The sequence below is a fragment of the Macrobrachium rosenbergii genome, chromosome 41 (assembly GCF_040412425.1).
Source record: "Macrobrachium rosenbergii isolate ZJJX-2024 chromosome 41, ASM4041242v1, whole genome shotgun sequence".
Taxonomy (NCBI): domain Eukaryota; kingdom Metazoa; phylum Arthropoda; class Malacostraca; order Decapoda; family Palaemonidae; genus Macrobrachium; species Macrobrachium rosenbergii.
Window position 1 is genome coordinate 7566224 of NC_089781.1, and position 27670 is coordinate 7593893.

Consider the following 27670-nt stretch of genomic DNA (forward strand, 5'->3'; position numbering starts at 1 on the left):
TACTACGGATAGTATATATGAAAATTTTCAAACGCGCACTACAAATGAAAATATAAAATGTATGCATACTTCAAATATTTGTACAAATAATAAACTACAAACACAAGTAATATGTAGCAGTGATGTAGGATGAAAGGAATTTCCTTTTGATATGTTGGCCATATGATTACATAGTTTCTTAATGAAAGAGGAGTAACTAACACGGTCTTTTATGTTCAAAAACAACGAGACACTAAAGCTCATGTGAAATCAGATGTGAGCTCTAGTCGTCTTGGTTGAAGCTTAGAAAAAAATATCCACAGCTTTATCCAAATCCATCGGCATGTTGTAATTAGTGTGAATTAATGCCAGTAATGACAGCCTCTCTTCTTTCATGTTGGCCCTCATAGAGGTATTGAGTCTCCTTAAAGTGCTAGCAGACCTCTCACATTCGCATGATGTTACTGGCAGTGTGCATGCTGTTTTAAGTAGGGTGCAAATATTAGGGAACATAGAGGGGTCACACATCTTTATAGCCTTGGCGCATGTCAGTGGGATAGAATCTTTTGGCGGTAACTTACACTTCAACTTCCACCTTTTCAGCTCCTGCGGGACTAGTTCTGGCGAAGAGAGATCATCCTTATAAAGTACAGCAGCAGGCATTAGGTCGATGTCTATGTCATCATTGCACTGGACAGAAGGTACAAGTCCAAAGAGGTTTGATGCAGTCTGGGAGAGGGGGAAAAATCTCTCTTCTAATTCCATGATGATATGGTCAAGAAAAGGAATGGCTAAATTGCGCAAGTAATCTTCCTTCACTGATGAAGAGTCAGCATTGGCACGGTGCTGCTGTCTTCTTGCTGATCTTGGTTTGCTTGGAAACACTTCAACTTTTGAAGCCATATTCACAGATGATGTGAAGATTTCATCAAAATCATTAGCAATGTTGTCTCGTAGGTGATGGTACAAAACCTTTACTTCATCAACCATGCGAAAGGGTTGTATAATATCCAGGGACGTACTTTGTAACTTGATGGTTATGCCTTCAAGGTGAGAAAGCAGTTGGTAGATTAAGATGAAACTTACAATAAAATAAAAATTCTGTATGCTATGGAGGGGCCCAGAAGTTTCAACTCTGTTCTTGTTGTCCCACCCTGTTGTTACATCATTGGTGAAAATATCACTATGTAACTCATGAGCAATAACTTCAAGAGCTGTAATGATGTGCACAAAAGCTTTGTAAAAATGACCATATGCATTGTGCCTAGCTGCCCACCGAGTTCTGCAAACTTCAATGAGAGGTTTTTGTTTAAAAGAATTGCTTTCTTTTACCTCTATAACTTCTGTCAGAAGTTTTTCTCGTTTTGGGCTGTTAGTAAAAAAAGAGTACAATAGACTTCATTTTGTCTAGTGAGTTCCTTATTGCTGGAAGCAAACATGATTTGGCAATAACTAAGTTTAAACAATGGCTGCTGCAGTGGGTGAAGGTAGCTCTGGGGGCATCTTTTTGATGAGTGCCTGGACTCCAACATTTTCACTACTCATATTGCTGGCTCCATCATATCCTTGTCCTCTGTAGTCTTCTATTGGTATGCTTAATTCTGCCAAAACTGTATATTTTTGTAGCAATGTGGTGGCCTGTAATCCGGGGAAGAGAGCATATTTCCAACTCTTCTCTGATGTTGCATTTTCTATCAAAGTGAATGCACAGAGGCATCAACTCATTATTGTGAGATGAAAATTCATCTGCCATAACTGAAAAAAAAAATTTGGCTTCTCTTGCCTCTTTGACTATTTCATTCTGGGTTATGTGTTTCCCAGTCACTTCAATCATTTCATTTTGTACTCTTGGAGAGATGTAGGTGGCATTCAACATTTTGGGCTTTTCCAGGTGTTGTTTTAAGATGGTATCATGATTAGCAATCACACGCAGAAGTGCAAGGAAGTTGCCACGATTTCCATTGTCTGACATTTCATTATCACCCCTTAATCCAATGCACTGACGTCCACAATAAAGTACTGTCTCTGGCACAGATTCCAGAATGTGTCTGTTTTCTGCAGTGTTTGCTGCTCTGTGTTTGCTTACTGTTGCTGTAATGGTAGATCCAGGATTCTGTTTGCTTACTGTTGCTGTAATGGTAGATCCAGGATTCTCAAGGGATGATATGAAATTCTGAGCATCCTGAAGAGCCCTGATATGGGACGGTTTAGAGACATGTTGTTCCCCAAAAACCTCAGATTTATGGTGCCACTTAGTAAAAGGTGTGTTTACAAGGGCGCCCATGTTACGTCTACCAACCGACTGCTTTGCAAATAGGGCACAGGTTATTCAGAGAGCACCATCCAATCTGGTGCTATAAACAAGCCAAGTCCCATGCTCATCCAACCAGTTCTGTTTGAAACTTCTGTAGCACCCTCCCAGATGCTTGGTTAGAAAAATGAAGTGCTGTGGTGGTTTGTCATGATTAAGTAAATGGTATTTTGTCCATCAGACATGCCGTTAACATTATCCATAATTTCATCAACTAAAATCTACAAATATGGTGGCCTATCACTCTTGTATTTCCTACTATTAAAGAATGATGTTAATGTTTAATAACAAAATTTATAAAAGAAGACTTGCCAAAAATACAAAAGATTGTTATTTATTACTTTATAAGTACAGTTCAATGAAAAGGATAGTCACAGAAAATATGGACTACCAGAAAGTTTTTGGGGGGAGGGGTTCGTTCGACCACCCCCCACCCCCTCCCCGGTGCAGGCCTGCATGAACATAGAGTTTATAATGGGTTTGCTGTGGTTTGTTACTGGGTGGAGGGATTTGTTGGCGGGTAGCTTATGGTACATTATTATTGAAGTGTTCTTATTTTTATTTTGACGAAAGAATAAATGGCGGATCCCTTGCAACTCCGGTATGAATGTCTATCATAAAGACTAGTTTTGTTTACCTGCATCTTGCTAGTCTAATCTAAATGTAATAGTTGGCAACTGGTTGTTGTTAGGCTTCAGCTGGGATCTGGTTGCCGTGTCCAGTGCCAACCGGTGCCCGTTTGTACCGTCCAAACCCCAGAAAGGAATCTCTGCAGGTTGTCTTCGTGCTTCTAGAGGACGTCAAATCCGTTATATACCAAATGGCTTTCGTTAATCATATCGCCAAAAGAGCATTTTCGAAGTCAGCTACGATGTCCGCAATCAAAAATGTCACCGTCATCGGCAGTGGTCTTATGGGAGCCGGTATCGCTCAGGTAATAGCTTAGGCCTATACCGTAAGGCATATTTATTAAACGTAATCACATTGCTTTATAGAATGATTGTTGTGAATTTGTCGAGGAATTTAAAACGAAAAGACCCTTTTTTGTACAGGTCTTTTGCAGGCATAGCCAGCCTATGCCTACTCTAGCAAAGTTTGGCTCAATGAAGTTTTTTATTTGGGGGCAAAATTTAGGCCTATAAAATTCCCCAACGCAACGTTAGATAGTATGGATTGAAGAATTCTGAAGGCCAAGAAAGTTACACCAAACCAAGATAATTGAAAATTTTGTTTCTCGCGTACCAAAATAGGCCTAGCCTACTACCAAACCAAAGTTCAGTGGTTTAAGCAATTAAAGTATTTGACAGGTAGACTCGGCTTGCTTAAGCGTGTGGTAAGATTTGGTAGCCTAAGCTGAAAACAACCTACAGCCTTCCTTAGGCTAACCCAGGGCAGTATATTACAGTTTAGGTCTATTTAGGTTTCATTTTCGGTAGAGGGTTAGCCCTATGTAAATTGGTGTAAAAATACTTTGTAACTAAAGAAAATTATCAAGGGATTCTTAAATAAGAATAATAGCTACATGAAGATCAAGAATGGCTTTACAGGTAGCCTGTGGCAGAGAGAACCATAGAGAGGGCCGACTTCCTATATGCTGCATTGTAATTGGGTGAGCGCCGGCGGCCATTTTGATTGTGTGTAACTGGAGGTTGCTAAAGACGCCTCATTCCGTCACTGCAGCCGAGTCTGCACCAAATTATCTCTCCATGGATCATTTACACCACACAGGCCACACCAAGAAAGCCTCTGGGTCAAAAGGAACAGAGTGTTCTGCCATTAACTGTGCAAAGTATACAAAAACAAACAAAGAAGTGCCCTTGTGCTCTTTTCCAAAGGACAACACAAGGTGAGCACATTAATGTGTCAGCCCATCTGCTTGTAAGCAGCTTGTTTACTGCTGTGTACTATTCATTATTGTTCTCATAAGTGTACAGTTTATGAGGCAATTGTATGTTACATTGAGACTAACATATTAATTGAAAATAAAGAATAAAGCACCCAAAGAAAAGGAATTGCGTACAAACAGAAGACTGTTGAAAACTTCTCGTAAATGAATTCATATTAATCCAATGAGTATTTTGTTAACAGATCTTCACACTGACAGATAAGTATATCCCTGTCTAACTTGATTAAGCTTGGTGTGTGTTAATGCTTTTGGTGGTGGACTGGTGGTGATTTTAATGCTAAACAATGTGTGCGATGTGTATGTGTTGATGCCTTTGGTGGTGGTACGTGATTAGTAATTAAATACTACCTATTTCCAATAGGTTGTGCACAGGCATAACATTTTGTGCATATTTTGGTAAGGCATGGTATTTGCGAAGGCTTGACATTTTGCTAGCATGTTCTTCTTCTAGGGCCTATTATATCTGCCATCATTTAATGACATTGAAGTACGATAATTACTTTTCCAGATGCAGTCCTTTCACAGGTAATTTTACGTAGCCTAAATGTTTGAAAATATTATTATTTTATTTTACAGAACTGAATAAAATTGTTTAAACATTTTTCCAAGGGTTATTTTGATTTTATTTTACAGAACTTTGAATAAAACTGTTTAAACATTTATGGGTTATTTTTGTTTATAAATATACCACATACATGTCTAAGAATATCGGAGAAGAATAAAATTTGTATCCCACTAAGGAATTACCTAAATAGGTATTATTTGGAACAAAGTCTGTTCTGCTGATCTAGTCACACTTCGCTGTTATGTATCTGAGTGGTCTTCTTACTGTTACATACTTATATAGGCCTATTTGTACCCTTATTTTCTGATATACGTCCATAAAATGAACAATCATAACAGCTGTCAAGTAAATAAACATTGGCAGTTTGTTGTGTTTCAGCATAAAGATAAACTGTTGGCCCTACAGTGAGTTGCAGTGCACTCGGAGCATATTTGTTTACAAAACGTTGCTGTCACTGCAGCTCCAGTTACACACAATCAAAATGGCGGCCAAATTACGCTGCACATAGGAAGTCTGACCTCTCTGTGGTTCTCTCTGCCTGTAGGGGAAGAAACTTTGTTTTTGCCACAGACTACTTTATAGGTGTTGCTCACATGTGCAAGCTCTTTCATTGGCATACCATATGCACTGGTATGACACCCCTAGAATTACCATCTGACGCTTCCTTGTCTTTGGAACTAGGATTTGATAAATGTATGACAAATCCTTGTCTTTGGAACTAGGGTTTGATAAGTTTATAACAAATTTTCATGCTAAACACATTAGTTAATATTTTTACAACTACTTTGCATATTTGCTTTGTTGCTATTTGTACGGCAAACCATTAGACTATCCGGTAGATCTAAGTAATAGATACACGGCGGGTATTTAGCAAGAAATGGCAGTTTCTTATATTATTTTGATTGCTTATTTACTGTTTAACGTTATTTTTTGGGGGTCGGCTGTAATTAACGTGTAAATTAACCCCTGAAGTCCATCCAACAAGGGGTTTCCATACGCGATCTTCACAAGATAGAGCACGGCTACGTCTGTTTGGAACGGTTCATATCCCATCTGGCAAGTGCAATAACTTGTTAACGTTTGGGTACCGCCACCCCCAGGCCAGTACTAAACACAGCAAAGGGACATTCCAATTGGCCGACAACAAACAAATGCACCGCCAGTGTCAGAAGCCCTAAAAGTGTAGAAAAAACCAGTTTCCAAGGTATTGCACTTGCCGGATGGGATATGAACTGTTCCAAACAGACGTAGTCATGCTCTGTCTTGTGAAGATCGCCTGTGGAAACCCCTTGTTAGATGGACTTCAGGGGTTAATTACAGGTTAATTACAGCCAACCCCCAAAAAATAACGTTAAATTGTTAATAAGCAACCAAAATACTATAAGAAATTTCCATTTCTTGCTAAATACTCGCCGTGTATCTATTACATACAAATACCGACTACCCTGTTACCCCAGGATTGGGAAGCAGCAGATGTTCCTTTTGACCTTGAGTGCAGAACAGATATAAAAATGTAGCTGTTATTGTAGTTTTTAATGTGATTTTGAAGAATATGTTTCCATCATGAATGCAAGGTTAACCCCTTACAGCTACCATGCTCAGCAGTAATGGGGACTACAGTAGGAACCATGGTTTTGGAGTAACCAATTAATGAAATGCAGGGATGCATCCTAACCTAACCTTGAATGCCACTTCTTGGCCTAACAGGTGAGCAAAGTTCTATCTAACCTGATGTAGGGTAATAAACTTTGAAAAAGTTCAGAGAAGCATCTTAGCCCAGCCTAACCAGAAGCATAGGGTTTACGTAACCAGTCGTTACTCACCCCCACAACCTGACCAAAGTCACTTTAAATCTTGTGATATTTACAAAAGTACTATAATAAATCTTTGCATATGTACCTTTATTATGTTATCCTCTATGTCGTGTACAAAAGGAATAATCAGTGACCTTCAGCTTCCACCCAACCAACCCACACTGCAAGAATAGTGTGGTTTTCAACCTTGGTTAGAACAGATAGGTTTGTAACTAGTTACACAAATGTTTATGATGAAATGGAATTGTCGGTCGCATCAAAAACTATCCATAGCACAGTAATTGTTATTTTCAGAACTTAAATATTCAGTGGAAATGGCAATACAAATGGGTACATTGTAAGGTAGCATAACCTAACTATGGGCTCCTCCTTTACAGTGTTGACCTTGACTAAGAATACACCTTAGCCTTAACTGGTCTAAGAGCTTATCATCTTATTTGAAAGCTTCACTTGGTGCCCTTCAGAACAGAAGTGTTTCAGGGCTTTAGCATATTATGGAGACACCCCTTTGCACACACAAAATGCCTCATGTATAGCACCTTTCAAATGTAATTTATGTTCCAGAATGCTGAAAAAGTCCTACCATAACCAATTTAAAAAGATTTTTATGTTTTGTGAGGGCAGCAAAATAGAAAGCCATTATGCCATGGTCTCATTCGGAACGCTGACAGCTTACGTATTAAGAGAATTCCAGTTTTGCTAAAACTGTTATTTAAAGATGTATTTGTCAGTTGCTATATCCAATTGGTGGATGATGCTGTATATGCTAAACTTCAATATTCATCAATTGCTATATCCAATTGATGGATGATAGTATATATTCTAAACTTCAAAATACATCTTTCGTGAAAAATTTATACATTTTCAAGTCTTTCCTCCACACATTTCACTATTTCTGGTTACCAAAATTTTGTTATATTCACAAGAGCAAGTGCTGTCTGTCTAAAGACAGTCAGCCAGTAGATCGAAGGCAAGTTTATCAGCTAAGTTTTGGTTTCCAGTGAACTTGTATAAAAGATGAGTTACTGTATGCCCTTATGGGGAAATTTCCTGCTGTCATTACTTGGGTGGTGAACAAATGCTGAAACCTAGATGCAGATTTTGTACACAAGGATATGAATAGTATTAAAATTCACTTGGGAGTTGGGACTTGGAAGTGCAGTATTTCAGAGCCTTCCTACATGGACCGTAAGTACCTCTTTTATCAATAACTTGCCCTATACACTGCATATCATTATTTGCCAGTCTTTACTGTTTCATTCTGTTGTGGCAGGAAGTTTCTCTATCACTTGTGGCAGGAAGTTTCTCTATCAAATATTTTATTATTGTTATTACCATTACCGTACACACTAATGGTAATGACTTTTGCTTGTTATAGCTAACTGGACTTTGGGGTCGATGCAGTGGTATGTAACCAATGACTGGCTTAGGTTACTTTTTTATTTGTTTTTCATTTTCCAACACTCAAAAATCTGTGCCCCAGGGGAGTGTTGCCATTATTGATGCTGCTCTTAAATAGAGGTTTCCAGTAACAACAACAGTCAGACTTCAGAATTGATGAGACAAAATAGGGAAAATATTTATTTCATGCCAAGTAAACAAATACTGTATTGTACTGTTTAGCAGAAATAGTGCTATATCTTTGTAGTTTTAGTAGCCTTTGCATATCTTACCAAACTTTGTTACTAAAGCATTGTTTTGAGACAACCTTGCATAAATCCTCCTCTTGCCAATTTTAATTAGTAGCAATATGTTAGTGCAAAAATTTGTGTTGGGAGTTTGATGATACCCTGCAGAATTCTAGCTGATGTATAAATAATACTTTAAATATTTTCAAATTAAGTGCCGTAGTTCTCACTGTGAATAGGAAGCCAAGGAGGAAGTCCAAATTACAATATTGACATTTGGTTGCTTGAGGAGAGGTGCAATTGGTGATTATGCTTTGTATCAAATTTAACTTACATAGTAAGAATTGGTCAGGATTGCAAGATGCAAATTGAGGAAGGGATTTTCAATTACCAAAATGTATATGAAGAGGATTTGGTAAAGAGATGCTTGAGAGGGTAAAACATCTTGGATACCCTGGAAACCCATATTACAATACTGGATTATAAAGCCAATATTGAGTGATTACGAAGGAAAGGAAATAACAGCTTGGATGAAGCAGAAATTTATTTTTCTGGAATAACCCACTAGGAAATGGATGATAATGAAGCAGTAACTTCCAAATGCTGATATTTAATGCTGAAGTGCATTGAAGATGATCACATTACAAATGAGGAAACTGCTTAGAGATATAGCATCTAAAGGCTAGAAAGAGGCTGATCTTAAAGATTAAAACTGGTGAATGTGATGAGAAAGGGAGGGACACATTCAGTCAGAAAAGTAGATGTGGAAGGAGCAGAACACATACTGGTTGGAATACTGATAAAAATCATGGAGAATGGTTGTAGCTGAGGACCTGGACCAGATAGAATTCAGGCTGAAAGGTTCAGTTATGTTTTCAACGAAATGGATTGAAGAATTGGTTGGAAAAGTATAAGAAAAACTGTAAGGCCTAAGTAACTCAGATTTAATGGGAGTGAATCATTTGTTTGATATGTTTTCCAATATAGCTTAAAATTTGTATTGCAATACACTCCGTGAATACCTGAATTCACCCTTAATCCCACTAGCCTGAACAACTCTTAGTTACCCGTCCCCCATTGGGAATTTTAACAGCCAGCGTTACCAACGCTGCAGGTAAAATCTAGTCACTTAAGCTACCATAACAAACGGTTGGCAACGCTGACATAGGTGTGTGCCAACACTCCCACTTTCGTCAATTGCTTTTTGTTCGCGCTGCTGGAAGTTTGTTTCCTTCTGTAGTGCGAGGTTTTTAATCCTATTGCCCGGCTTCTCTTTGTATTTTGGACTTCTGATGAAGACCTGGATTGTATTTACCGGTTTTTTCTCCTGGTTTTTTCTGGATATCTTCGATGTGGAACATCTTTTAGAATTGGACTCGTTGGCTCCCGGTCTCAATTGGTCATCATGGACTCTTTCACCTACTACCGCACCTTTGGCTTCGATGTCGACCTCGACTGCCCCTATGACTGTGGATGCTGGAGCTCATCGCTTCTTCTTCCTGCCAGAGATGGATGAGTACCTTGAGACACGAAAGACATTCTGTCAGGTATGTACGAGGGTTGAGTGTGATGTGCAGACTCATTGCGATGAATGTTCCGATTGGAAGGCACAAAAGATGGAGGATTACATTCGTCATCACAAGTCTTTGGCTAGTAAGGGCAGCAGACGTCGGTCAGATTTTCGTTGCCTCAAGTGTCTCAGGCTTCTGCTACAGATCAGTTGATGGATTTAGCGAGTTCAGAGGTAGTCAAACAGATAGAGGATAGGATTGCAAGTAGTAAGGAAAATTTAATAGCTAGTCTTCTTCAACTTTTCTCGGATAGGGATAATATTAGTAGTGTTAGGATGTCTAATCCTTCTTCCTTTTCAGCTCCCCCTGCTTGTTCCAGAACCAGCCCTAACGGGTGCTGAGGGTAATGGCAGAACCACAAGCCTCCGAGTGGGTAGGGTCTGCCGGCCCCCTCAGCGCGGAGCAGGCAGCGAAGGTTTCCCCCCCTCCCCAACCCCCTTGTAGTATTGATAAATTTAATGTTCATAATGTTAATCAGCATCAAGATCTAGGTGTGATAAAGGAGGATAGGTCTGGGTTAGGTGGTGAGGAGAAGGTATTAAGGGTGCAAAGTCGTTCTCCTGGACGGGTTCTGGTTTTGGGTTCAAGTGATTTTTGTGCTCTGGCAAGAGTTACGCCCTCATCACTTCTTTTCAGTCTGGCTCAGTCTCAAGTCAATGTTTCAGTTCCGATGGTGCAGAATCCTTCTGCCCTAGCTCCTAACTCACTTCCAACTGTTTCTAAATCATCTACTGTAGTTTCCCCCTTCTCTGTGTTTTCTACTCCTCCATCTAGTGAGGCGGATTCTGGGGTGTCCTTTCGGCTTCTAAAAGTAGTTTGCGGGACCCGCAATTAGATGTGGCGGAATATAAGGCAGATTTGTTGGGTCTTTCGACGGGTACAGACCTATGGTGAGAGGTTATTTTTTTAATGTTTTCTCTAACATTAGAGAGTATGTGACACAGTAGTGTCCAGAATTCATATTGGATATGTTTCAGGATTATCGAGAGGGGAGGGGCAGATTCGGTGTACCTTCTGTCCTTTCGTGCTAAGTTTTCTTCTGGGTTATCTGTCGCTTCATCTCCTGCTCCCACATTCTCTGTTGCTCCTTTTTCAGTCTCCTCTTCGGTCTCCTCTTCTTCTGCTCCGGTCTTTCCTGCGGCTTCCTCATCTTCCGTTTTCCCTCCTTCGACTTTGGCTTTCCTCCTCTAGGTAACTTTTTTCATGCATCTGCTATTCCTCTGCCTCCTGCCTTTCTCCTTCCTCAGTATAGTCTTCTCTGGTAGGAGGAGCTTCTGGACAGGTGAAAATGCAGTTTCAGCAGAATTTGGCTGCAGGCATTTCATCTTCCATCCTTTGGGTATGCGCAACCCCTTGCTTCCTCTTTAAGCGGCTGTTCCAGTAGTATCAGGTATTTCACGCGGTTTGCCTGTCACTTCCAGTTCGGGTTTGCGCTTCGCGGTTTGGCAGGGCTTTTTGTACCTTCTTTGAGCGGTCCGTGGCTTTCATCGCCTGCATTTTCTGCGGCGGCAACTCTGAAGGTAGCTTCTACCTCTTTCACTCTCCCTCCTTCCGTCCCTCCACAAGGGGTTTTGTTTGCGCATCCTTCCCCATTGTTTAGCAATGTGGGTTTGACTACTCTCACTTGTCTTCCCCTTGGTAATAATGGGGAATTGGCTCCAGGTTTTTCTCGGTTCAGTCTTCTCTTCTTCCTGGCAGGTTCAACTATGCAGATTCAGCTCCGGGTACCCAATTAGGCGTGGGTGCTCAGCATTCTGGTTAGGGTGGTCCGCTTGCGTACTCTTCATCGTTGTCTGGTCTTCGTTCAGTTCTTTCTCCTTTGTCGGTCTTAGACTGTTCGGACATTGTGGAACAGGATTCTTATCTGGAGGTGCAGGAGATTCTGGCGGACTTAGAATGTCCTCTTGCCAGCAGTAACGTTTAAGGATGCATGCTTGAGTATGTCACTTCTCCGTACCCTCAAGCAAGAGTTCTGGACCTCCCAATTTCGTCAGTTCAGTCTCTTTTTTTTTTTTTTTTTTTTTTTTTTTTTTGCCACTAAGCCAGCTCCTGCCTCTTTTTCGTGTTGGCTAGTTTGGTTCGATCGGGTTAGACAGGTTTTAGAGGAGGCAGACGGTCGTTTAGCGTCAGTAGTCACTTCTAATAGACAGGACTCTACTCTTCTCTCTCCATTTAAGATGATTTACGCAGTTTGAGGTAACCCTTCGGCAGGTGTCAGGTTGCCATTCAACAAATTGGTTGAGGCAATCCTGTCTAAGTCTCCGGCGTAGTCTCAGCTCGTAGGGACTTCTCTTAGGGAAGCAGGTGCTTGGAGGATGAATTGCTCAATCAGACTGAGGCTCTTGCGCACTCTCTCTGGATGCTGTCAGGTTTACTGTAATGTGGTTCTAAAAGAGTGATGGCTATGTCCCTTCGGATCCGTGGCCGGTTGCAGCCTAATAAATTTATCTCGAGGGGTCTAGCCCACCAGGCGAATGCTTTGGCTTCATCTACGACGTTTATTACGTTCTTTTAAGATTGAATGTCCTGTCTTGCTGACTCGGGCCCCTCCGTGGGACTTATCGGAAGTACTTCAATATTTTTCTTGTATTCCCCTGCCTTTGAACCCATTGAAGCTATAATGTTAAGACACTGACTAAGAAGTTGCTTTTTCCTACGGCTTTAGCTTCAGCTAGAGGTTGGGCGAGCTTTAGGCAGTTTCTAGGTTGGGTTCCTATGCGAGAAATGATAGGTGTTTGTCTGTCTTCCGGAATTTGTGGTGAAGACAGAGTCGGAGGTTAAAACTCTGCCTCTTTTGTTTAAAGTTCTTTATCTGCAAGTGTTCGTTACCGGCGATCCAGGGGAGATATCTTTATGTCCGGTACGAGCATTAAAGTCTGTTTATCAAAGGTTGAGAAACTCCGTCGGCTTTAGCGTACACTTCTTGTCTCTCAGGGGAATCCGTCCCATCCAGTGTCAAAGAATGCAATTAGTTACTTTTGAAGGGAGGTGATTTCCCAGGCTGCTTTTTCATCGTCTTCAGCTCTGTATTTCCCTGACCGCACAGCATTCGGAGTATAACCACTTCATCTTCATTTCTAAGGAATTATTCAGTGCCTTTTATTCTGGAGGCAGCTACTTGGAAGTCCGTCTCAGTGTTTACTCCTTTTACTTAAGAGATGTTCTATTCGCCTATAGCGTGTAGCGGCGAAGTCTGCTATCTAGGGTGCATTCATTTAGGTGAGGTGGTATTCGCTTAGTGTGGAGGTTCGGAGGGTTATTCTCTTAGTCCACGTGTAGCGGCGAAGTCTATTATCTAGGGTGCGTTCATTTAGCTGAGGTGATATTCACTTAGTGAAGAGGTTCTTAGGTTAACCAGATAGAGGAATTCCTTTTAGTCTTTAGAATTCTTAGGCAACAGTGATAGCATAATCACATGAACTTAGGTTTAGTAAGTTTTAAGTATCTTAGTCTTTGATAGTATCTCTACGAGAGTCCAAGGGGTGCTCTAGTAGGCTAGGCTCTTTCGTCTGCGCTGAGATACTTCTTCGCTTGTCGGTCGTCAGACCTTATCCGCACCTGGATGGCGGAGGGTCAGCGGCTTGGTACACTGCTTCATATCCCTCCATACATGAGAGGCTAGAGGTCGACAGACCAAGACAGTACGGACCTGATTGGCGATCAAAGTACTCTTCAGCATGTCTCGTCACCAAAAGCATCGATTGATAAGGTGAGTGTATAACTAAATAGATATCCTATGCAGAGCACATTGGTAAGCTGTCATCTCTGCAGTTGTGAAAAGGGGGTGGGCCACAAACTTAGAGGGCTCTCCCAGAGGGCCAGCGGCTCTGTACTCTGCCTCATTCTCCTCCATACATGAGAGGTCCTGAAGAGCCACATGGTAGGTCGACGAACCAAGAGTACTGACCTGACTGTCGATCAAAGTACTCTCCAACATGTCTCTTCACTGAAAGCACTGATTGGTGTGGTGAGTGTTTGACTAAACAGATATATTTGCAGAGCAGATTGGTGAGCTACCATCTCTGCGGTTGTCAAAAGGCGTGCAATAGAATTGATCCCTCCTCCTCTAAATGTTGTTAATCGGGTGAATTCAGGTGTTCAGGGAGTGTATTGCAATATGAAGTTTTCATAATAAAACTGATATTGTAATATTTACCTGAACACCTGAATGATTCCACCCTCCTTTCCCCACATCAATTTTGACCTTGAATAAAGCAATTGACAAAAGTGGGAGTGTCGGCGCACACCTGTGTCAGCGTTGCCAACTTTTGTTATGTTAGCTCAAGTGACTAGATTTTACCTGCAGCATTGGTAACGGTGGCTGTTAAAATTCCCAATAGGGGGATAGGTAATTGAGAGTTGTTTGGGCTAGTGGGATTAAGGCGAATTCAGGTGTTCAGGTAAGTATTACAATATTAGTTTTATTATGAAAACTTCATTTTACAGTGACAAATTATGGAAATACTGAATGTTTAAACAGCCATCTTGTTTCCAAAATGTGCACATAAATTTAACATCAACTGTAAGGTAAACTAATGCAGTATAGTATACTGTACACTTTGCTAGAGGCCATTGACCTAAGGAAGTTCAGTAGCCAAGTACCCTGCATATATTAGAAACCTTATCTCATTTTATTTTTCCTTTTTAACTCAAGGTTGCTGCACAAACGGGGCACACCGTTACAATGGTTGACATTGATGGAGAAGCTGTGAAGAAAGCTGAACAGAGAATTAAGACTTCAATTCAGCGTGTAGCAAAAAAGAAGTTTGGGGGAGAAGGGGCAGATGCTGAAAAGTTTATTTCAGATGCAATGCAACGATTGGGCACTTCAACAGATGCAGTTGCTTCTGTAACTGCAGCAGACTTGGTTGTAGAAGCTATTGTTGAAAATCTGGATGTGAAAAAGAAGTTATTTTCCCAACTTGATGCCGTAAGTTTCTTTTTTATAGGTAACAATTTTGTGAAAAATAATGCCTTCATTTGCTGATGGTGCAGATTTTTTATGGTAGACTTTCAGGCTGAAACAGTTCTCTTGAGAGACAGTAGTTCATGTAGTGCAGTTTTGCCCTGTCAAGTTAAATTTGAAAATATTTTACAGTACATATATAGTATTGGTAATAAGTCAAATCACCTGGGGGAACATTGTTTACTAGAACCTAAATTACATGTATAGTATTGTCTTTTAAGATGTAATGGAATGAGGCTGATGGAGATGTGATCAGTTTTTTTTTTTTACACTGTATGATCCCTTTGAGTGAAACAAATTTTAAGTATTTTTTGTTGATGTGTTCCTAAATGTAAGCACCAACTGTCATGGCAGAAAATTTTTCTTTAGCTGTTCTAGCTGTAAGTTACTGCACTGTAATAAGCATTATATTGCAGTTGTGCTTGCTTTTAAGTTTAAATAGCACAAATGTTAAGAATACCAATAAAAATTAATAAACTTTTGGTTGCAGGCAGCACCAGAGCACACTATATTTGCATCAAATACCTCATCTCTGCCAATTTCCAAGATTGCTGAAGCAACCAACCGAAAAGATAGGTTTGGTGGACTTCATTTTTTTAACCCAGTGCCTGTAATGAAGCTGCTTGAGGTAAGGTTTTAGAGGATAATTATTTGTAATTTGAATTCTTTCCAAACGAGGAAGTGTGTTCATTTTTGTATACTATAGTACTTGAGTAAGCTTGATGAACATATACAAAAATAAACTTAGTGTACTGAATGTTAAAAATATCAGCTAGCTGGTTACTATTATAGTAATAATCTGTGAAAATGAGTAGGATTTGTTTGCATTTATTTTACTTAAAAAAAATTTCTCGTTGGTTGTCAGTTTTGAATATAGTACAGTATCAGGCATATTCAGAACCTTGCCCATATAAGAATCTGGTGGGTTATTTATTTTCTCATATTTAAAATCAGCATTGTTTTTATAATGTTTTAGTATCTCTGTTTTGAATTTATGTAGAGTATGTAGATTTCTATATGTAAGGTCTGCTACATATGTGATGTGATCATATATATTCAGATGGCGAATTGGTAGTGGTATAGAGCATCTGTTAATGAAATACAGTACAGTATTTTAACATTTTGATTGTTAAAATATTGCAGTTCCCAAACATTTATTGCAAAAGTTGGGATTGCTGTCAGTGGCCTATTACAAAATTTGCTGGGACCAGCTTCTGCTTGTAGTCCTGGCATGGCTAGTTGGCTGTATCAAGACAGTCCCAAAGTATGTACAGCAAGTGCACCATATGCATTTATGTTTGATAGAGCTATAATTCCAAAAGTTTTGTCCATAATTGTTTGAGCAGTTGTTAGCAGACATACTTAGTTGCAGAAATTTCTCATTTTTATGCTAACAGGTTTTACCTTTTGATGTTCATGATTTACATGTTTTTAGATCAACCTTATCTAGAAAAGATGATTTTTCAAATGTCCATTTTGTTGCTTTATAATAGCAAATTTGAAGTGATATCCAAATTTGCAACTTCCAGTTTTTAAAATGTTTTTAAAAATATAATTAAGTAGAATTGGTGGTTTTGATGTAATCATTTGAATTGAATATCCATCATTTGCATTTATGCCAAATGTGCTCTTATGTGTTTATGGAAATCTGAAGACTTAGCATTTTCAATCTCTACTTTTATACTCTTATTGTTTGAAGTTCCTTCAGTGATTATAGGAAATTATAATGTGGAAAAACAGATAACATATCTGCAACTCATGTCAGGTTGTCACAATTTCGAGTAACCACAAGACTACATAGAAAAATGAGTAATAGTGGAGAAAGGAGAACCCATTGTAGGTCATATGATTGTAAAACATATTTTTACAAATTGAAAAGCATATTTTAAATACAAAGTCTTAGCAAGAATATAATTTGGTTGTAGTAAATTCAGAGTACAGTAAGTGTGCCCATTTTTAAGGACTGCTATACACCATTATTTTTTGCCACTATTTAATGAAAGAAACTACAGCTCAGATCTTGTGAAGGAAAGAACACTTGCTTTCAGGATAAGATAGGTGATCACAGCCTTTTCTTACCTTGTGGAATCAAGTGTGAGAAGTATGAAATTCCTATTGATTTTAAGGGTGGTCACTTATTGAGGTTAAGGAAGGTGTCCTTGGGAACCAGGAGGACAAATCATTCCTTTCCAGTAAGATAACTACCAGTGTTTAGGTTGGGGGAGAAACAGATCCTGAAATACTGGTGCAAAGCTTATTTGTATAGAATACAGTACTCATAAGAAATCGGAAGAGAATCCATCTGTCGACTACTGATCCAGGAGACTTTAACACTCTTCTGGTTCTCTGAAATGATGGAAGGCATACAGTTGGTGAGTGGCTGAGTGGCAGGCTTAGCTGCAGAGTAATCTTCTGAGGTGGTGTCACAAGAAAACAAGGACCCTACAAGATTAAGCTTTCGGAAAGAAATGTAGCTACAGTATCATTAGCTGGTCTGCTGGTATAGTGGTTAGTGTCGTGGCATACCACTCAGATGTTGCGGGTTCGCGTCTCACTCAGGGCACCCAGGGCAATGAAAAATTACTGGCTCTGTAGCATGGTCAGTTACTGCTGCAGTGTGGTGTCTGCGGTGGGAGGTTGAAACCAACATTTATTGGAAGCTTGAATTTCAAGTCAGTGGCCCCTATGTGCTTGTTCCATGTTAATAGGTTTCATCTACTGAAATAATAATAATAATTGAAGGAAAACCAGTTTTTCAGATTTTTCTAGCAATATGGAACTGAAAAAATCATTATGCTGGACTCTTTTAATGACTTTTCCTCCAAGAATTGCACTACGCAGAAGTCAAGTAGGATCCATGGATCTAAGCTAATTTCAGTCACCAAATACTGACTTGCATTGATGTACCAATAGAATACCGGAAGTGTTTTCAAAGTTAATTACCTTCTAGATGATGAAAGGTGAATGGAACTGTAAAGGAGTTGAGGGATCCCCTATACCATAGGTGTTTTATGCTATACAGTAATGTTTTATTTTTTCTATGTAAGTTGTAATTTGGAAGTTGCTTTATTGTGTTTTAAGAACAAAATGACTGAAAGAGAACTTTTTTTTCTTTTAATGCCATTAGATGCCTTTATGTTTATTTTATGAAAGATTCCTCAATCAACATTTTGATCATGTAATTCTTTCTCTGTAATTCTGAACTTTTTTTTCTTCTTCTTAGGTTGTACGTATTCCGGAGACTTCACAAGCAACTTATGAGGCTATGGTTGCATGGGGAAAGGGTATGGGAAAAGTCACAGTTGAATGCAAAGATACTCCAGGATTCATTGTTAACAGACTGCTGGTGCCTTACATGTTTGAAGCTGTCAGACTGGTTGAGAGAGGTTAGTTTTGGAAGAGGTTATTAATGGTTGCAAGTTGTAAAGTTTCCCTTTTTTGTTGTCTGTTATTCTTTAATGGTTGATAATATCAAGTGCAGATAAACATTCAGAATGATGAATTGTCTGGTAAAAGTAATTTAATGCTCTCATGCTGAAAGAAGTGATTACAGGATATACTACTTTTCAGTAGCTATTTTAAGGAATCCTTCTGAAGAATTGGTGGTAGTTAGGTGATTTACTCATAAACCATTTTAACAGTTTTGTAGTAGTTTGAATTTCTTTTTGTAGGTGTTTAAATTACTGACGTGTGACATCCAATAATTTACAATGTCAGGGCCATGGGGATAAATGAAAGAGCACCAAATGTGTAGAGAACCCCCAATAAATGATTTTTGCATCAATCACTAAAGTTTCCACCAATTTACAATAATTTGCTTTTGTTTTATGACTATTACTGTCATGTTTTTAACCCTCATGTTGCATGGAAATTTTATAAACATTCATTACCACTACTGGTTTTATCTGCAGGGGCTAGCACTTGATGTGCCTCACAATCTTCCTTTCAGCCTCAGATACATTGATTTCTGTCATGTTACAGTATGTTTGTTGCCTTTAGTCTCTTTTCATTCAACTTCCCAACTTATCTTTTCCTTCTTTTAGTTGTCATTTTCCGTTTTAAAACATCCCTTTGAAAAGCTCTGAGGTTCAGTAAATTTCATTTAGTGGCCACATTAAACTACCATTTTTCATATTAATACAGGCAGTCCCCGGTTAACGGCGGGCTCGGTTAATGACGATCCGGTTTTATGGCACTTGTCTAGTGACGAATATCGGCAATCAGCAATTTTCGGCGCCGAAAATCACCGATTTCCGCTTATCGGTGCCGATAATTGGGTATTGGCGCCAATACATACCTAACAGAGGCGCCAATAACCGAAAATTGGCACTTTTCGGTGCCGATAAGCTGAAAAGGCAATGGAAATCGCTGATTTTCGGTTAGTGGCGATTTTCGGTTATCATCACACCCCCAGAATGGAGCCCCCGCTGATAACCGAGGACTACCTGTAATCTTAAATTTACCATGTTCAAGTTGGTTGTATATTTTGATAGCTTTGGTGTAAGGCCTCTCATGTCCCATACAGAAAATGATTATTTTTTGTCAGGTTACCTGCTTCTATTAACCCTTAAACGCCGAGCCTCTATTTACAAAAACGTCTCCCGTATGCCGGTGGCGTTCGGTGAGTTAGCGCCGAAGCGGAAAAAAAGCTTTTTTCAAAAAATCACAGCACACTTAGTTTTTAAGATTAAGAGTTCATTTTTGGCTCCTTTTTTTGTCATTGCCTGAAGTTTAGTATGCAACCATCAGAAATGAAAAAAAAATATCATTATCATATATAAATATTGGAATATATGACAGCGAAAAAAAAAAACTCTTATAAATTGTATACAAATCACGCTGTAAGCACAACGGTTAAAGCTAATGAGTTAATTTTTTTTAGTTGTATTGTACACTAAATTGCAATGATTTTGGTATATAACAAATTGTAAAACGATCAAAGCAACACAAAGAAAATATTATCATAAAATGATGCATGAATTCGTAACGCGCGGACGTAAAAAAATGTTTTTTTCAAAAATTCTCCATAAATCGAAATATTGTGCTAGAGACTTCCTGTTTGTTGAAAAATGAAGCTAATTGATTGAATATTACTAGACTGTAAGTGTTTTAGCTTACAATTGCAGTTTTCGACCATTTCGGTTGAGTTAAAGTTGACCGAAAGTCGAATTTTTTTATTTATCGTGATTTATATGAAAATATTTCAAAACTGATAAAAGCTACAACCATGAGTTATTTTCTTTTGTATTGTACATGAAATTGCGTACATTTTCATATATAAAACTTTATGTAACGACTAATATAAAAAAAAACAGTGCAAATATTACGACAACGAGACGAAAGAATTTCTGAGATGTTCGGCCGAGTTACCGCGCAGACGTAAGGAAAATGTTTTTTTTCAAAAATTCACCATAAATCGAAATATTGTGCTAGAGACTTCCAATTTGTTGCAAAATGAAGGTAAATGATTGAATATTACTAGAATGTAAGAGTTTTAGCTTACAATTGCGTTTTTTTTTACCATTTCGGTCGAGTTAAAGTTGACCGAAGGTTGAAATTTTGGCAGTTGTCGTGATTTATGTGAAAATATTTCAAAACTGATAGAAGCTACAACCATGAGCTATCTTCTGTTGTATTCTACATGAAATTGCGCACATTTTCATATATAAAAGTTTATGTAACGACTAATGTAAAACGATGCAAACATTACGACAACATGACGAAAGAATTTCTGAGATGTTTGGCGAGTTACAGCGGCGCAGGCGTAAGGAAAAAAATTTTTTTCAGAAATTCACCATAAATCAAAATATTGTGCTAGAGACTTCCAGTTTGTTGCAAAATGAGGGTACATGATTGAATATTACTAGAATGTAAGAGTTTTAGCTTATAATTGGGTTTTGACCATTTGGTCGAGTTAAAGTTGACGAAGCTTGAAATTTTGGCAATTGTCGGGATTTATATGAAAATATTTCAAAACTGATAAAAGCTACAACCATGAGTTATTATCTGTTGTATTCTACATGAAATTGCGCACATTTCCATATATAAAACTTTATGTAACGACTAATATAAAACAGTGCAAACATTACAACAACGTGTGAAAGAATTTCTGGCGTGGACGTAAGGAAAAAGTGTTTTTCAAAAATTCACCATAAATCAAAATATTGTGCTAGAGACTTCCAATTGGTTGCAAAATGAAGGTAAATGATTGAATATTACTAGAATGTAAGAGTTTTAGCTTACAATTGCGTTTTTTTGACCATTTGGTCGAAGTCAAAAGTTGACCAAAGGTTGAAATTTTGGCAGTTATCGTGATTTATATGAAAATATTTCAAAACTGATAAAAGCTACAACCATGAGTTATTTTCTGTTGTATTTTACATGAAATTGTGCACATTTTCATATATAAAACTTTATGTAACGGCTAATATAGAACAGTGCAAAAATTACGACAAAATGACGAAAGAATTTCTGAAATTTTCGGCCGAGTTACCGCGCGGGTGTAAGAAAAAAGTTTTTTTCAAAAATTCACCATAAATCGAAATATTGTGCTAGAGACTTCCAATTTGTTGCAAAATGAAGGTACATGATTGAATATTACTAGAATGTAAGAGTTTTAGCTTACAATTGCGTTTTTGACCATTTCGGTCGAGTCAAAGTTGACCGAAGGTTGAAATTTTTTGTAGTCGACGTACGGTTCGTCCACTTGGCACCCAACAGACAATTTTAGTCGACGTATGATACGTCCAGTAGGCGTTTAAGGGTTAAGTTCCTTCATATTGTCATCAGAATGTGGTTACTCTAGAGCCAGTGTACCTGGTAACTTGAAGTTTTGTAGTGATGCTTGATGACACTTAATGTTCTAGAAACCTATTGGCTATATACTGAGCAGTGCTGCCTTATCAGCAGATCAAGATAAGTAGTTCAGTGCTGTAAATAGCTTGACTACAACCAGGCCTTAGACCTCAGCTATCTTATTTGTGTCTTAGCTCGCACTTTTTCTAGCAGCTATCATTTCAGTTAGATTCGGTATTGTCATATTCAAGACTGAAACCTCTAGTAACTTGGAATATTGCAAGGAGATTTCTCCATGTAGGGTTTCATCTCAAATTATGTTTTTATATACAGCACTAGAGATGGCATCCCTATCAGTTGAAAGAGATATGCAGAATAAAGGGATCTTTTCAGCTTTCCCACTAGATATACTGCTCATACCACAAAGCCTGGTAATTTAGGCAGGATGCTGTCATTGCACCACTGAAAAGTAAGGATCTACAATAGCCTGTGAAATAGTTTTCAGGATTTGAATTTTGGCTAACATAGCTGTGCTGCTATTAGAAAAGAATTCATTCTCCTTTCTGTCGAGCTCAGTTCTTACTAAAGTTTTTAGAACCAGCAGGTTTTTTAATTGAGTCTCTCACCCCAAGGATTGATTTAGGTTTTGGGTGACATGGTCCTATGAACACATATTTAAGGAGTTTTAAGAGATAAAAAATATCTATCATTATATATTTGTCCATAGCATTTCTGTGTCAACCTTTCCCATCACTTGGTTAGGTTTAGTTCTCATCCTAAAAATTGTGTATGGTCCAGGTTCATTTGTGCCATGGTGGTATCGAATGTTTAAGTTCTCAACAGAACTCTTTTTGCCGCCGTTCTGTGTGGTTCTCTGTGCATTCGCAAGTTTGCTGTTTTTCATGATATTCTGGCAATTTTTTGCTTTGTTTGAATAAGGTGGCTTCAACTGATGGTAGGAACAAAAACATCAGGTTTTTTGGGAATGATTTCTTCGTGAACCGAATTTAATCAGTAGAGTTTGAAAAGCCTTGTACTGGTTGTAGGGGTCTTAATTAGAACAAGGCATATGCCATTAACATCCCTTCCTTCATCATTGCTTGGACAGATTAAATCCTAGAGGCAATGTGAATTGTTTTCTGACAGGTTAGTAGACTGGACACTCCTTTGTCTAGGAAGGCTATATCTTTTTTTTGTTTACTGCTTAGCAAAGTTAGCTCATGTCAGTATTTTACCTTTGATGAAGGTCAGCATTCATGATATATATATGACCAGTAGGTGCATCGTGTAGTTTTTAAAGCATTTATCTTTGGAGGACATAGTTATCATAGCTCAATGGAAGTTTCACTTGGATTTTTGCCTCTTCATTATCTGAGAGATGTAGAAATTTTGTTCAAGAATTGTAAAGCCTTTAGCACGCTAGTTGTAAAGGGTGAAGTCTTTCCTGAACTAAGTGAAAGAGCAGCCTTTTTTACTTTTTTGTTTATCCAGTTTCAAGTTGTGGGGGGTCAAGAAGATATGTTGTATGTATAGGAGCATGTCTTTATTTCCATAATATAGGTATTCTTTTTAGTTTTGGACCGTCGTTTATTGGACTTGTCAGAGCCAGACGCAGAGGTCCATTAACACCACCCCAGAAGGCTACTCTGACCATGCTGTACATGAGAGCCTTACTCCCAATAAGAAATTCTCTTTTTGGTGTCATAGTTATCACCGCTCAATGGAGGTTTACTTTTTTATTATTATTATTATTATTATTATTATTATTATTATTATTATCATCATCTCAGAGATGTAGAAATTTTGTCCATGAGTTGTAAAACCTTCAATAAGCTAGTTGTAGAGGGTGAAGTATTGTCCTGAACCAAATATTTTTTTTTTTAAATCCAGTTTCAAGTTGTAGAGGGTCAGTTTCAAGTTGTAGAGGGTCATGAACATATGTTTTATGTGAGCTTGCCTTTATTTTTATAATATAGGTATTCCGTTTAGTTTTGGACTCTATTTATTGGACTTGTCACAGCCAGACAGAGGTCTATTAACACCACTCCTGAAGGCCACTCTGACCATTTGGGAATTGGCTGTTTTTAACAGTAGGTAAGATACATCCCAATATAAATTTTCATGATAAAATTTATTATTTGGATACTTACCTACCGTTAAAGTAGACCCTAACCAGCCTCTGCGGTTGTCAAGAATTCTGATGAGAATAAAACATTCAGTACCCACCTGGTAGAGAACAGGTGAACTCAACAGTCCATCCACGTCAGCCAAGCATTCTTCTTTATTTTGAATGCTGACCACACCTGCTGGCGCAAAGGTGTATTTCTGCTCATTGGTCTGATTAAACCAAGACAGTAATTTACTACTTGAGAAAATTAGATTTTTAGTCATTAATGCATCAGTCTTGTAAGATTCTTGTCGAGCCAGAATACATACCTAGAGAAACTAGACTTTGATGTGTGAGGTCATGTAAGGAATATCTGGAATTTCATAAAATTTGTGTGGGATTCCAAATTTTATTCACTTTTATGTTTATTAGGAAAAATTATCATTCTTATAAAATAGCATAGCCAGAGCACTTTGGTCAGGTTTCTAGGTAAAACCAGGTTAGAGACCTTGTGAAGAGAGTCAAGAGGAAGACTAAAAGATAGAAAGCTTTGCGACTAGAGACTACTGTGGTGTAGCAAAGACACTTCAAAACTGCTAGGAGTGTGCCAGCATATACACATGGTAGGTAGTATTCCAATACATGTAAGAAAAAGAAAACAGGTACTAGTTAATTTTAGTTTTGTTTTCAATTGTGGGTAATTTTCCATTTTTTTTTTTTATTCTATGCCATATTTAGGAGATGCTACTCCACGTGATATTGATACAGCTATGAAGCTTGGTGCTGGTTATCCCATGGGGCCATTCGAACTTATTGACTATGTTGGCCTGGATACAGGAAAGTTTATTGTTGATGGTAAGTGTTCTCTAACTTCTTTTAATTTCTGCAGTTATGCCATTTTATTGGTTTAGTACTCTATCATTTTAAGCAAATGAACAAACTTTAAAAGAAACTCATGAGATTGTACTTTTTATAAAGTAAAGGCATGTGTAGCTGTGTTATAAGGATCTTTCTCTCTGTTGTATGTTTTTAGTCGCTCACTTCTTACCTTGGTTTCTTCTAGATGTGTCCCTTAGCATTGCTTCACTGATGATGTGCTATCTTCTTTATATTAATTAATTTAAGTATTGATATCTCTCAGAAAGGCGTATAGAGACGAGATCGGTAATTTCTTCCCTTTAATTAGTACAAAATTAACAAGTTACAGTGGTATAAAACAAAATCACTCTTGAGCTATTAACTTGACTCAGTCTATATGGGGAACACTGAAGCGCAGGGAGACATACTCTCCCTTTTACGACACAATCTTGATCTGTTGTCTCCTGGCGATCTCCAGCCTGTTGGACCCCTAGAATTCTTGTTATCTGCAATCTCCACCTCCTTCTAGCCCTATTGGAAGGATTTATCAGCTAAGCCTTCCCTTCAAATAGTTGATTGGAAGGACTGTAGTGGGTGTGATTCAAATCTCTCCTCAGAGGACTTGATTGGAGGTGATCTTAGGAGGGTGTGTGAAAGACCCCTCCCTAGTATGTTTGATTGGAGGGTGTAGAAGTACATCACTTTGTCCAGCCCCCAATTTCCCGGAATTTCCATGAAAATGCCTCCTGTGAATGTGGGGTTATAGAACCAGCTGCTGTAAGCTTTTTGGCTGTGCTGATTCATGATTTGGTTAACTTAATCCCGAGGCCATTATTTCTCACTGTTACGACTGTTTTTATGGCTTCAACACAATATACTGCTTTTGAGTTCATGCAAAATCCTGCCTCGATCAGCGTATTTGAATCACGATAATAACAACTGCTTTTAGGCATTATCACTGTGCTCTCTGCCTCTCTTTTTATTCTTACGTCTCTCTCCTTCTCTCTCCTAACTTTTTCTCTTTTCTATATTTCTCTCTCTCTCTCTTTTCTTTTTCTCATTTCTATCTAATTTCCCTGTATATTCTACATCACAACAGTTGTATGGTATTTTTGTGGTTTAAAGTTACAAAGGACTGATATAATTGCAGCTACTACAACTACTTAATCTGTCATTAATGCTACTTTTACAGTACATATTAATTTTTTTTCAAATTGAACTGACAAGTAACATGGCTGTATGTTCCATTGCACTGTATGACCATTGTTCTGTTATAGCACTAAACATATCAGAAAAAATAGTTGTGCTTTCAAACATTGATGGTGAAATTTAAAGTAATCTAGAATAAAAATGAACGGGGTGACCGGACTTTAATGAAGCTGGAAAAAATTTTAGTTACTTTAATGATATAAAATTTGTGTTGTAATTTCCTCAGTGATATAGATTTTACTGATTTCATCTTTCTGTTTAGGTTGGGCAAAGGCATACCCAGACAACCCACTTTTCCAGCCATCTGAGTTGATTAACAAGTTGGTTTCTGAAGGCAAACTAGGAGTTAAGACTGGCGAAGGATTCTATTCATATAAGAAGTAAATATGAAAAAGAAGTTCTCATGGGGTAAGGGTAATAGCAGTGGTAGGAACATGAAAATTTCAAGAAAAGGCATATAGAGTTGAAATTCATCCTGCCTTTCTCACCAGTAAAGTATTATCATTTTAACTGTATTATACATAGAATACTGGAAGCTGGTTATAGCAGCTATATGTTTTGCCCGAAACCTGTATGCACATCAATGCAATATACTATTAAGTCATAGTTAATTGTATTAAGAATCTTTATTTTGTGTAAATTAATATGGTTTATTAACATCTTGTACTTTTACATCATAAATGACAGAATTTTGTTGTTTTTTTTTTTTCCTCTCCTTAAAAATTAAGTACTGGTTATTGAAAATGCTGTAGGGTATCAAGGGTTCCTTTAGGTTGATTGACACTTGTAGAATTAATTATTTGCTAGCTTCATTTTGGTTGTTTAATTCTGTACACTTTTAATCTTTTCAAATTGGTTGGACTATTTTCAGTTAAGTTGGTTAGAAGAATGTAGTGAGGAAGTCCTATTTTATTCAAACTGTCATAAAGGTGTTTCCCCCAACCATTCCAGGTGAGCTTTGAACCTTACAGCTTCCTTCCTTGTTTGTTTTTCACTCAGTTATGGTTTTCCATTACGTGAAGTATTTTGTTTTGTTTTCATTTTAAAAGGAAAGAAAGGTTACTATTTAAATATTTAAAGACCCATATCTGAACTGGAATTTTAAAGTTCTCATTTAGCAGTATACTCATTTTTATACTCATTTTTTGAAAGGATGGCAGCATCTGGTCCCCTGACTTAACTTTGATGGTTTTGTACTGAACAAGAAATTACAGAGAGTGCAGCATGCTATATCCACAAATATGTTTTGGATTTATTGAAATTAGGTTAATGATTTTAGTTTTCTGTAAAAGAAAACTAACAAGATAGCTTTGTCTGTCCATCTCCGCTTTTTCTGTCCACCCTCAGATCTTAAAAACTATTGAGGCTAGGACTGCAAATTGATATGATTATCCACCTTTCAGTCATCAAACATACCAAATTGCAACCCTCTAGCCTCAGGAGTTTTTATTTTATGTAAGGTTAAAGTTACCCATGATCGTGTGTCTGGCAACGCTATAGGACAGGTCACCACCGGGCTGTGGTTGAAAGTTTCATGGGCCGCGGCTCATACAGCATTATACAATACACTGTACAGAAAACTCGATTGCACCGGAGAAACTAATCAGTCAGGCAAACCGGAGATACTGGTGCATTTTATGCTTGTTTGGAATTTGTCTCACTTTTTTCATGAATTTAGATCTGATTCAATAGTAAATTAGTAATGATTTACTGTGTGCAATTTCTACCATTTTCTTTTGAGCTACTGTGAAAGTTTGAAGGAAAAGGTGTGTCATATGTTCATGAACTTGTTTCTCTCTCTCTCTCTCTCTCTCTCTCTCTCTCTCTCTCTCAGCATTGTTTTTGAGATGCTGAGAAGATACACTTTTAGAGGAAGAATGCTGTCAGTGCACGGCATGGGGTGCACTGTAGGCATTACTAAAGGTTCTTTGCAGTGCAATGTCCCTTCTGCCCCTAGCTGC

The 27670-nt window shown here is 38.1% G+C and overlaps 2 protein-coding genes across 2 annotated transcripts; one reads left to right on the forward strand and one right to left on the reverse strand.

Moving 5' to 3' along the window:
• Positions 1–223: 223 nt before the first annotated feature.
• LOC136826768 (52 kDa repressor of the inhibitor of the protein kinase-like) lies at positions 224–2361 on the reverse strand. The gene is made up of 2 exons (XM_067084190.1): positions 1548–2361; positions 224–1348 (listed from the first exon to the last, which is right to left on the reverse strand). Exons 1-2 carry the CDS (start codon positions 2261–2263, stop codon positions 283–285), a joined length of 1782 nt encoding a protein of 593 aa, XP_066940291.1. The 5' UTR covers positions 2264–2361; the 3' UTR covers positions 224–282.
• A 400-nt stretch (positions 2362–2761) lies between these two features.
• Positions 2762–26402, forward strand: LOC136826598 (hydroxyacyl-coenzyme A dehydrogenase, mitochondrial-like). Its single transcript, XM_067083830.1, has 6 exons — positions 2762–3224; positions 14429–14704; positions 15231–15368; positions 17964–18126; positions 24381–24497; positions 25972–26402. Exons 1-6 carry the CDS (start codon positions 3111–3113, stop codon positions 26091–26093), a joined length of 930 nt encoding a protein of 309 aa, XP_066939931.1. The 5' UTR covers positions 2762–3110; the 3' UTR covers positions 26094–26402.
• The last annotated feature ends 1268 nt before the right edge of the window (positions 26403–27670 follow it).